Source organism: Callorhinus ursinus, unplaced genomic scaffold (genome assembly GCF_003265705.2).
Source record: "Callorhinus ursinus isolate GAN/ISIS: 27379988/994484 unplaced genomic scaffold, GSC_fseal_2.0 scaffold24, whole genome shotgun sequence".
Lineage (NCBI taxonomy): Eukaryota > Metazoa > Chordata > Mammalia > Carnivora > Otariidae > Callorhinus > Callorhinus ursinus.
In genome coordinates, this window is record NW_027397086.1 from 8,421,853 (window position 1) to 8,433,787 (window position 11,935).

Consider the following 11,935-nt stretch of genomic DNA (forward strand, 5'->3'; position numbering starts at 1 on the left):
GGCCCAGGTCAGGAGGCCCCAGAAGACGGAAAGTTACCAACAATAAGCTCGAGATAACCAGAAGCTCTACTGGGAGCAAGAGATAACCAGCTGTTTCTGCTTCTCTAAACAGGCTTCCCACCACAGGCTCCTGGCATTACAGTCCTCGCCTAAAGCAGCCCTGCCCCCCAGTTTAAACCTACCAGCCAGCAGTCAGCACAGCCCTTGGAACCTGACTGCCTGCAGTCCCCTATAAAAGCCCTATAACCCCGTTGCCTGGGGCCCAGAACTTCAAGCATGGGCTCATCTGGGTCCGCCGGCGTAAAATAAATCTGAGTTCTCCTACTTTTCCCAAGTGTCACTTCGTCTCTGGCCGGTTGGATTATTTTTCTCCAACAAACTAAGCTGCTGGCTCTCCCAATTTCTTGGAATATTGATCTATCCCAAGTATTTTAAAGCAGCCATATCTGCATTGAGAAAGAGTCTTGTGTTCTTATTTTTCGTGTGTAGTGGTTGCATTTTCCCGGTGGCAGCCCTTTCATGGCTTATAGAAATTTCCTTTGTACCTGTAGAAGGAGTAATCAATTTCCCATTTATGATTGGAGCCTCTTTCACCACTGAGATCTCTCCAATTGCTGCACATTTGAAATGAAGGCTGCCTTGCTTTATAATGTGTGGAGGTTACATTATAAGCAAGGGTGTAGAGCAGACTCAAATTCTTTTCTTGAAATGCAATTGTTTGTTTTTTTCTGGGTGAGGTGGGTCATCGTGCTCCATGTTAGTTTGAATAAACTGAAAAGTTGAAAATATTGATGCTGGGAGGGTGGGCTAGATTGATTTTGAAATGGCCGGAAGTCGTTTCAGGACAAACTCAAGACTATGGTGGGTAAGAAGCAGGTTTCCATGTGTAGCATGGAAGACTTCCTGAAAAGGGACTGCAAACTCCCATGAGCTACAACAGCCTCACTGAGATAAGCATAAGCTCTTCCTGGGCAACAGCCTGGGAGCAGAAAATATAAGCATTTCCATATGCTTATTTTGCTTCAGGTGTTCAAAATTGGTCTCTTTATATTTAATGTGAAAAAGATCCGGGGGAATATTCTTCAGTGGATTTAAGAATTCCTCTGCAGTCTTTCTGGAGATGGGGGAAAGATTTATCCTCTTGTCTTCAGGTCAATGTCAGCTGCTAGGTCTACCCAAAATAAAGCAAGAGGCCAGCTCTAGGTAGGAGTGGGTTGGGGATGGGGCCCAGGGTCCCACATGCCTGGTGACTGAGGCTTTTTACATGCCCACCATTCCCTTCTCTTGCCTGTCCTACTGGGGGTCTGGAAGTGGAAGACCCTTCCAGGGTGTGACCAGCTCTTTGGGATGACCAGGGCGGGCCTGGTGGCCCAGAAGAAGGAAGTATTGGTAATCTCCCAAACCCCACTGCGTCCCTCTCTCCTTAGGCAGCAACATCACCTGGAAGAAGATCAGAAGACAGACAAAGCAAAACATATCACATACATATTCTCTGTGCCAGGTTCTGGAGACGCCGAGAGAACTCAGACAAGGTCCCTCATGGTCAGCTCATAGGGTGCGTCAAGGTCCCTCAGGACACACCCTATTCCCTAGGTTAGGGCTGATGGTGCAGGTGTGGAATGGTTGACAAGCATCATGACCAGTACCGTTGTGCAACTTTAGAGAAGGCAGAGGGAGGAAGTGGGTCGTGAAGCAAGGGACAGGCTGTCGGTAGAGTAGCGAAGATCTGACATCACAGCACGAACAGATAATCTGGGGAGCGGGTGGGAGGAAGAGGGACCAGGAAAGAGTGCCCTTCAGTGTCATTGTAGGGCCGAGCTATGGGGTCTGGTGGGCTGAGCAAGGAAGCCTGAAGTGTGTGAACTTGGGCGGATCCCTTTAAGCACTCTGGGCCTCATTTCCCCAGTTTATCAAATGAAGGGATGAGATTAGATCACGAGCCCCTCGGGGAGGTGGAGGAGAAGCATCAAGGAGGTAGAGAAGGTGCCTTGGACTCTCACCTCACCTAGACTGTGCTGCTTTTTCCCCCCTTCAGTTTTATATATGTTTCTGTGTACATTTATTAGAAAAAAAGTGTTTTTTAAAAATTTTGTTTTTGTTTTGTTTTGCTAAAACTGCTAAAGATCTTTAAGCTCCCTTTTATTTTATTTATTTATTTATTTTATTTATTTAGATCTAAACAGCAAAGTGTAGCAGTTCCAGGACCAGGTGGTGGCAGGCTTGTGAGTGGGAACTGGAAAAGCCTGTTGGTAAGCCAGGATTGCTACAGCCTTCCCCCTCCCTGGAAGGGGAAGAGCCTGAAGGGAGAAGTGGAGGGGGGTGGGATGGGTGTGGATTTCTTGGAGAGATGTGGACATAAAAAAAATAAACCTATTAAAAAATTGGGCATATCATGAAGCCTTTCAGACCCCAAATGTGTCCTCACCTGAGCCAGTGCACCTGCCCCGGTCTGGGATTTCTTCTAGCACGTTCTTCCACTGAGACCCCCAAACCTGGGGTCTAGATTCTGTGGGGCCCTGTTAAAATGCACCTGAGCAACTCCAGTAGCAGAAGGGCTTGTTTTGGTTCTGCAAGCAACTAGCCTGCCATGTTGGAGACTCAGAGTCCACATTCGTAAACTGGCAGTAAGAATACCCTAGCTTTGTGCAGGTAAAAGCAAATGAAGTGCTGGCACATGATAAAGACTTAAAAACTACCTCTTCCTCCTGTCCCTAGTGCCTGTAGACCATCCCTTCTTTCCTGCTTTGCTTCATTTCATGAACTTATGGTGCATGCCCACTGCATGCACCTCCTGCAGAATTCCTGGTGTAGCCAAACAGGTGGCGTCCTAGTAAACAAGTACAAGAACAAAGATTTAAAATATGGACAGCTTCTAAATGCTTATTAGCATAAAAATACGATCATTTATTCATCTCAGATGTCCAGAGTGCCTCCTGTCTGCCAAACTGGGTGCACTGGGAAAGGTCAACCCCTTGATGCATGGGTATGTGAACTTTTATCCATGTCCCGGACAGTTGAGAAGTCAACTATTTGGGAATACATGGGATGTGATGGAAAATAAGGTGCCAGTCCCCCCAAAGCAAGACCTGGGGATTTGCCCCCTCCCTTACAGCTTTAAGTGGTAAGTAAATGGTAGCATGCTCCCTAAGTGCCTGGGAGTGAGTGTTGGAAGAAGGAATGATGAGGCAGAAAGGGCCCAACGTTTGCCACCTAAAAATTATGTAAACTTGGACAAGTCAATTCTTGTTTCTGAACCCAGTTTCCTCATCTATGAAACTGGATCATAATATCCGCTTCCCTGGTTTTTGTGGGAATAACGTAAGATCAGGCAAGGCTCTGCTTCATAGCGGGTGCTTGGAAAGTGATAGATAGCTATTATTATGATTTTGGACAAAGCACAGAACAGATGATCACGTACATTCATGAACTGATGAATTGTCCCTGTGGGTGATGCAGACTGTCCTCGTTGGGGTCCAGGGCTTAGGAGTCAACAACTGAGATCCTTCGTCCAGTGAAAAGGTCTCGGAGTGCGCCCTGCACATCGCGGTTCCGGAGGCTGTAGATGACAGGGTTTAGCAGGGGGGTGCCTACGGTGTACATGACAGTGGCCACACGGCCCTGCTCTGCCTCATACCGGGATGTTGGCTGGAAGTAGACTGCGATGACTGTCCCATAGAAAAGGCCGACCACTGCCAGGTGGGAGCCACAGGTGGATGTAGCCCGGAGCCTCCCAGATGCTGAGGGCAGCCAGAGCACCACAGCTGCAATGGCCCCACAGGAGGCCAGAATGAGCAGGAAGGGAGTGACCACCACTGCGGCGCCCTCAGTGAAGATGAGCAGCTGGATGTGGCGGGTGTCAGAGCAGGAGAACCTTAAGAGAGGCTGGTGGTCACAGAAGAAGTGGGGCACTCGGTGGGAGGCACAGAAGGACAGGCGGGCCATAAGCAGGATATGCAGGAGGGAGTGGAGGTGGGACACCAGCCATGCGGTCCCCAGCAGGGCTGTGCACACGGCCTGGGACATCCCTGTGGCATAGCGGAGAGGGCGTCGGATGGCCACATAGCGGTCATAGGCCATGGCGGCCAGGAGACAGCTATCAGTTACACCCAGGGCAAAGAAGAAGTACATCTGGGTCTGGCAGCCAGCTAGGGAGATGGAGCGGTCGTGGGCCAACAAGTTGGCCAACATCTTGGGTACAGTGACGGAGATAAAGCAGAGGTCAGCAAAGGACAGATGGGCCAGCAGGAAGTACATGGGTGCGTGCAGGGCTGGACTGGCCCGGATGGCGGCCACAATGAGTCCATTACCCAGGATGCTTGCCACACACAGGCCCAAGAATAGCATGAAGAGAGGGCGCCGCGGTCCAGGACTTGTTGTCAGTCCCAAAAGGATCAATGGGCCTCCCTCTGAAGACTCATTGGCAGCATCCAGGCCTGGGCTGGTTTTCCCCTAGAATGGCAGGGGTTTTCTCTACTCCTGGGTCATTTCCCCAGTGTCTAAGGAGAAGGGTGAAGGGTGACTACATTTCTCAAGGCTTCCTAGCAATGGAGAAAATCATCGGTTTGGAGTCAGACAGCCCTGGTAATACACACAGGTGTGACTGTGGGCAAGTCATGTTACCACCCCGAACCTTCTTCCTTTCTGGCTTTAGGTTTCCCATCTGTAAGATGAGGGAGCTGACCTAGGTGATCTTCTAGGCCACTTCCAACTTGGATACTTTGTGATTTTAAACAAGGGCAGAACAAAAGATGTTGCCCAGGATAGAGACTGGAGCAGGAAGAAAGTATGGAAGAAAAGACGGAGAGAGGGTCAATACAGCAGGTAAAAGTTCTGACCCCCAGGCACTTATTTCAGCAAAGTAAGAATGGGGGGAAACAGAACAAAACAAGATGGGAGGGAGGAACACATGAAAAATAAAAATCCCAAATCTGAATGCCACATATTCATATAGAAATATAACTCCCAACACCTAGACCCAGAACCCCAAGGATAAACAGAAAAACCCCATACCTCAGGAGGACATGGAGCACAGGGATCTAATGATATTCCGGTAACCGGACTTCCTTCAAGTGCTTCATTGGCAGCAGATGATAGAACACGGTCGAGCACTATCTTCAGATTCTGAAGGAAAAAAAATATTTTGAACTTTGAATTCAGTATTAAACCAAAATAATAATCAAGTGTGAGAGAAGAATAAAGATATTTTCAGACTTGCCAAAAAAAAAAAAAAAAAAGAACGAAAGAATCTGGATGATTCCCCACATACCTGGAGAGCTTTCCGCCCGAAATCAAGCACTTTTTGAGAATCAAGCTAATGCCCAACCCTTTGGGAGAAACTTGCACAGACAGATGCAGCTGCCAGATGGCAACTTGTTTTAACGTCTCCCATTTTCGACCCCGTCTGAATCTCACGGCAGGAATCTCGAACAGTTCTGTACGAGAGAGTCTTAACAGGAGAGGGGTTTTAGGACACAGGTTTACTGGCGGCCTCGCTGAGACCATCCCTGCAGGGTAATGATCTCCTAATTTCTTCCTGTGTCCTTCTCTATGAAAAATAAATAAAAAATAAAAGAAAATAAAGGCCCTCCCTACCTTAGTGTCTTCCTTTTTCTTCCTCCGTTGGGTAAGAAGAATGCTCTAGCTTTGGCTCCCTGTAGAGCATTTTCTCAAAGTCCCGATCATGTGCCACCTTCCAGGAGGATGAGTGGTTGGACAGTCGGATGGGGAAGGGGCAAGCTCTTTATAAAGTGGCTTTTAAAAACTAGACCTGTTCTGACCTGTGTCTACATTGGTCCCAGTGAACATTAAAATGCGCTGAAATGTTTGTAGAACCTCCATTTGTGATCATAGACGCACCCGTGCAGGCTTGCAGACATGCGCAGCCACAGGCTGGTCTCTGCAAACACACAGGCACGATCTGTCATATACAGAGATGTGGACCCAGCACATGCGTCACACATAAGCGAACAAGTAAAACCACAAGACCCATGGACTCAGATCATGATACACATAAATAGATGGTCAAATACAATCACGAAATAGCCCTGAAGCCTGAGAGTGATGATCATTTCATGGATACTCACAGCACCACGTACAGCTCCTGGGACCCGCCGTGCACATTTATACCTACTCTGTGTAAGCACTCTCGCAGTGCGTGCTCATGCCCATGCTAGTCGCACCTGACCCCCTTGCTGATCACATTCTCATCACGCACAGCCGCGGGGGCTCACAGCCTCACACTTGCACGCACATGGCGACACTCACATAGGCTCGTGATGGGTCACCGCAGAGATGCGCCACCCTGGAGGGGCACATCGGTATGCACACTGCCCCCCCATGACATGGCTGTACAGTGATGGGGAAGCACAATCATAGCCTCCCACCAGCAGCATCACTCTCACACTCACACGTGTCTCATGCTCACAGTCGCACGTGGGAAGACAGATCCGCACACTTTGCGCCAGTGTGCCCTCTGGCCTCTCCGCATTGCAGGAGGGAACCGCAGTGGGGACCCTGTGTGCTCTGTCACTGGAGTGTCTGAGGAGGGAGTTATTGGCCACAACTTACGGCCCCCCAGAGGCAACCCCGTGCCTTCCCCAGGCCCTCAACCCTCGGGAAGGAGGCAGCTCACTTCTGGGGCTTGTTATTCTTCCTCTCTAGGGCCCAGTTTGACGGGAGAAGGGATGGTTGGGGCCACCCCCCACTCAAGGGACATTCAGGAGCTCATGCATATTGAGGGTGCTGCCCCTCAGTCCCTGTCTTGTGAAGGCCAGAAAGAAGACTCCTCAGCCCCAAGCAGAGTGCTGGGGTCGGGGGCAGGGGAGCCCAGGGCTTACAGCCTCAGCTCCCCGGGGGTCAACCCTGCTGTCCCCTCAGCTGTTGCCGGTGGCTTCTTGTAGGAAGTGGGGGAGTATGGGAGGGATTGGTGATGGGCGATAGGTATGCCTGTGCGACCGTGTGTGTGAGCGTGTAGGATCGTATGCCTGGGTGTGGAGACAGTCACTGTGTCTCTCTGCGCAAGCCAGTGCGTCACAGCTTCAGTGCGTGTCTGAGTGTGCAGCTCCATCTGTGTCTGTGCGGGAGGCCATGCCTGTGAGTGTGTTTCTTTGTGCAAGGACGTTTTTGGATGGCGGCTGGGTCTGTGTCGGGGAGGGGTCTGTGTTGCTGGGTGTGTATTGTCACAGAAGGGTGCTGCGCGTAGCATTCCAGGAGGGACTGGCTTTGCAAGACTCGGTGTCAGAACAACCCTAAAGTGTGGTTTGGAACATGAGAACTTTCCGGGATTCCCCATTGCCTACTGAAGAAAGTCCACATTCCTCTACCTGAGACCTCACCCACGATATTCTCAGACCCTCAATCTTCATACTTCCCTCTACTTCTTTTCTAATACGTCCCTCTCAAGCCAATTAAATCAGTGTCCTTAAAGTCTCCTGCACGCGCTGGGCTCATTTCATGGCCATGTCTTTGTGTCCGTTTGTACCTTCCCCCATGGAATGTTCCTTTTCCAGTTCCCACCCATGCTGTAAGGCCCACCTCACTTTGTGCAATAAGTGCCCTAAATCAGACCCCCAATTTTCCCCATTTCAAGCCTGCTCTTGTCCTGACTGCTTATCTTGGTAAACGGTGTTTTAGGAGGTTTAAAAGGGAAATATTTGACTGGAATTGGGGAGATTTAATTTACTGGACATTTCACTTTGGGGTCGAGGATCTGTTTCTCTTCCCTTATCCTCCAGATTGAGCTGTTACTGCCTTCCAATCCTTCCCATTCTCTTTTGTTTGTTCTATCTCTCAAATAGGCCCAGCATTGTGGCCTGCAACCTCATGTTAATGTGTAGGATTTCTGTAATTATTGCATTATTATTATTATCTCTGTAATTATTATTGTAATTATTACTGCCCCACTGATGCTAAGCATGTGGGAGGACCCATGGATGTCCTGTAGGGCCAAGATAGTGGAAGGGGCCAGATGCCTCTAGAAACTTCCCTGATGGTGGTGGGACCTGTACATGTCATGAGAGCCCAAGAATATGAACAAAGAAGAAAAGACCACAGAGGAGAGCTTTAAGTATAAATGTTATTGAATTGGGGGCAAACTTCATATTCTCAGTCTGGAGGTTGCCAACTTTTCTGATAATGCCTCCAACCATTGTGATGGCATGTGAGTTTTTACAGTGATAAGGAGGCATGAACTGGGAAAGGATTATAAAAGTCTGTGATGGGAGAAGGGGTTTTAATTTAGGTGAACTTTTGTCACAATGTGCTGACCTAGGATACTCTACCCTCTACCATCGAGATGTGGGCTCATCAGGGAACAAGGTGACCAATGATTCTGGTTTTCTCAGCACTGCGCAGGTTCTTAGGACATGGGACTTGGTGTTTTATTTATTTATTTATTTATTTATTTATTTAAAGATTTTATTTATTTATTTGAGAGAGAGAATGAGAGAGAGAGAGAGCATGAGAGGGGGGAGGGTCAGAGGGAGAAGCAGACTCCCCGCTGAGCAGGGAGCCCGATGCGGGACGCGATCCCGGGACTCCAGGATCATGACCTGAGCCAAAGGCAGTCGCTTAACCAACTGAGCCACCCAGGCGCCCGGGGCTTGATGTTTTAAAACTAGGACAGCTCTGGGCAAACCAGGACAAGTTGGTGACCCCTTCAGGAAACCTATAAACTCCTCTAAGATATGAAGAGACAGTTTTGTGCATATCCCTCCCTCCATGACACTGGGACCCCCCTGAAGACCACAGTTACTGAGAAGGAGGGTCCTGGTCCTGGTAACAAGGAGCATCACCTTCCCAGGGAGCCAGGCTGAACCTTCAGTCTTCCTGCAGCCTTGGTGCCTGGTGGCTGATTTCCCTTTGAAGGGAAGTTGAAGGGGTGAGGTGGAGAGAAAGGAAGAGACTCTGTGGGGAGCCTATTGGAGTTTGAACCCCATTCCTCTCCACCCCTGGCCTCATCACAGCCAAATCAGGGGAACTGGAGGCGGGGGATCAGGTGGGAGCTGACATGGGCTCTGGCCATGCTCCATCTCTTCTTAGTCCCTGCTTTAACTCCTGGGGTCCATTCTTGTCCTGCCCCTCTGCATGGAGGGGCTTTCCAGGCAGAATTCAGGGCCTTGGCCTTGCCCATGTGTAACTGAGTCAGGGAGACAAAGAAAAATCTGTCAAAATTGTGAACTCTGGGTAGATGAAAATCCCAAAAGCATTGGGTCAGAAGGTTCCAGAGCGACCCCAGGCTGTGAGCACTGTGGTTACCCAAGAGGGCAGGGCTATGGCATTCCCTCTCCTAACCCTGATTCTGCCTCTGGATGTTGTAATCTAAACACAAAGCAGTCTATTGTACTGGACCAAGTGCTAATCTGAGTATGTTCATAACTGCAAATGAAATATAAATGTACCAATAACCATCTTGTACCCCTAAGCTTTAGGACACATGAATCATTATCTATAACCCAAAATGAATCTTAAATTAAGACCCAAGACATGCCAATTTGATACTTAAAATACTCTTCTTATGTCTCTCATCTGTTCTGAACCTAGATTAACTGCAATAATAACTTTAGACCGTGACCTAAACTTATCACGGACCTTATCCACACATCAGTTTAACTTATCTAACAGATCTCTGATATGGACTACACTCTAACCTGAATGTACTCTAAGCAATAAAAGTGAAACCTGAACTCTAGCCTTAATTTGTCCCGTACTCTAAAACTAACCCTCAATTATTTCTAATAAGAGTTCAAGTTAATCCAAACTCTGACTCCTAAATTTATCCCAAACCTACTACTAATTAAAATCAACCCAAATCCTATAATGCATATAATTTCAATTCAATCCTAAATTTATCTGATTGCTTTTAAATTCCAAACCCAGCCCTGGCTCTATCCTTACTCTAACTGTAGTCTTAGGCATAACCAGAACCCTAATCCTAACCCTATTCTGACCACATCCATAATTCTGACCCTTTCCTAACCTCACCATATGCCTGACCTAATGGGGCAGGGGCCAGATTCTAACCTAACTATTGGCATTTTTGGAAGGAGCCTGTGTATGTTCCCGTGCCGTTCAGCCATTTCCCCAAGAGATGGAATTACATAGGCTAATAGGTTGGGGTATTTGCTTTATCAGATTCAGTCCCATTCTTTGGCATGAGTGGGTTCTGAAGATGCTCTCTGGGGGTCAAAGAGAGTAGGAGCAGCCTCACTGGTCATGGAGAACCTTAAAAGGGGAAGAAATCTAGGAACACTTGGAGCCAACCCAATTTTTACCTGGTGTTTCTGGGAATCAGCCTTCTAAAGGTACAAGTGGCAAATACATCCAGTAAGTTCACCTGGTAACATCTAGGGACTCAGTTTTGAACACTGAGGAACCTAAGGCAGCTCACCAGGCACATTAACCTGATCTTGGTTCTGGCTCTAGGTCTAGCCCCAGATTAACCCTCTTGGGAGATTCTTGTCTCCCTTCTGCAAGCTTCTCCCCCTTTCCAGTCCCTTCAACAATTGCAAGAGACACCCAAGCCAGAGGTTCATCTATCTTTACCTACAGTGACAGGGGCCAGAAAGCGACCTCTTCTCTTGTCATAGTTCTAACCAAGCTCCTTGGACCTCTTATTGGTGCCCTGGACCAGGGCAGCAGAATCGGCTCCAAGTCCTTCTGACTGCTTCCTTGACCTCCTTGTTGCGGAGGCTGTAGATGCGTGGGTTGAGAGCTGGGATGACAAAAGTATAGAACACAGATGCCATCTTGTCAGTGTCCAGGGCATAGCTGGAGCTGGGACGCAGGTACATGAAAATGAGTGTCCCATACAGCATGGCTACAGCCGTGAGGTGAGAGCCACAGGTAGAGGCTGCTCGCCAGCGGCCCTCCGCCGAGCGCATGCGAATCACAGCCCCAGCAATGAAACCGTATGACACGGTAATGACCAACACAGTTGCTGTCTGGATGAAGCCACGGACAGCGAAGAGGAGGAGCTCTTTGAGACTGGTGTCATTGCACGAGATGGCCAGCGGGGGGCGGGGGGAGGATGTCACAGAAGAAGCTGTTGACCTCCCGGGAGCCGCAGAAGTTCAAGCGGAAGGTGAAGGTCGTGTGGACAAAGGCACTCACGGCCCCGCCCAGGCCTGATGCTCCCAGCAAGGCCAGGCACACGCGCCGCGACATGGCTATTGTGTAGAGAAGAGGGTTTCTGATGGCCACGTAGCGGTCATAGGCCATGGCTGCCAACAGGCAACACTCAGCATCAGCCAGCCCTGCAAACACAAACATCTGGAGGGCACAGGCTGGGTAAGGGATGGTGGCGTGGGGCAGCAGCAAGTCCACTAGCATCTTGGGGCCGTTGGCTGAGGAATAGCAGGCATCCAGCAGGGAGAGACTGGCCAAGAAGAAGTACATGGCCGTTTGGAGCCGGGCATCCACGCGGATCAGCAGCAGCATGCCCACATTTCCCAGCAGGCTCACCAGGTAGACTGGCAGGAAAACCAGGAAGAGGGTCACACGTAGGTCCCAGCGATCCGTGATGCCCAGGAGGATGAAGTCAACAGGGGTAACTCTGGTCCGGGTGAAGTTCTCTGTAGTCATCCTGCTGGACAGAGACTAAGGAGAGGCAAAGCAAGAGTGATGTAAGAGATAGGTTATGTCCATCATGGAGGAGGGAGGAAAAAGCACTGGGAGGCAGGCAGTCTCAGGCTTCCATTCTACCCATGTAATAAGATTGCTATGTGTCCTCGGACAAACCACATAACCTCTCCAAACCTTCCTAACTCTAAGGAGTCACTGCAATTTAACCTTCCTGAGGGCAGAAATCTTGTCTGTCTTACTCAGTTTTGTATCTACAGTACTGAGAACATTGCTTGGCACATAGTAGGTGCTCAACAAATGTTTGTTAAATGAATGAATGATCGGTGGGGGGATAGTTATCATCTGGTCAAGGATG

At 49.1% G+C, this 11,935-nt stretch overlaps 2 protein-coding genes across 2 annotated transcripts; both read right to left on the reverse strand.

Annotated features, from left to right (window-relative positions):
• Positions 1-3,480: 3,480 nt before the first annotated feature.
• OR1K1 (olfactory receptor family 1 subfamily K member 1) lies at positions 3,481-6,252 on the reverse strand. The gene is made up of 3 exons (XM_025888555.1): positions 6,241-6,252; positions 5,011-5,121; positions 3,481-4,449 (listed from the first exon to the last, which is right to left on the reverse strand). Exons 1-3 carry the CDS (start codon positions 6,250-6,252, stop codon positions 3,481-3,483), a joined length of 1,092 nt encoding a protein of 363 aa, XP_025744340.1.
• A 4,358-nt stretch (positions 6,253-10,610) lies between these two features.
• Positions 10,611-11,580, reverse strand: OR5C1 (olfactory receptor family 5 subfamily C member 1). Its single transcript, XM_025888026.1, is given in 2 exon segments — positions 10,611-11,010; positions 11,012-11,580. Coding segments are annotated over 2 exon segments (969 nt in total).
• Between the last annotated feature and the right edge of the window lie 355 nt (positions 11,581-11,935).

Bases quoted from the DNA above. Each gene is read 5' to 3' on its own strand.
- OR1K1 (XM_025888555.1), bottom strand. The intron at 4,450-5,010 runs GTATGGGGTTTT...CTGCCATTCTAG, and splicing joins GTGCTCCATGTCCTCCTGAG to GGGAAAACCAGCCCAGGCCT.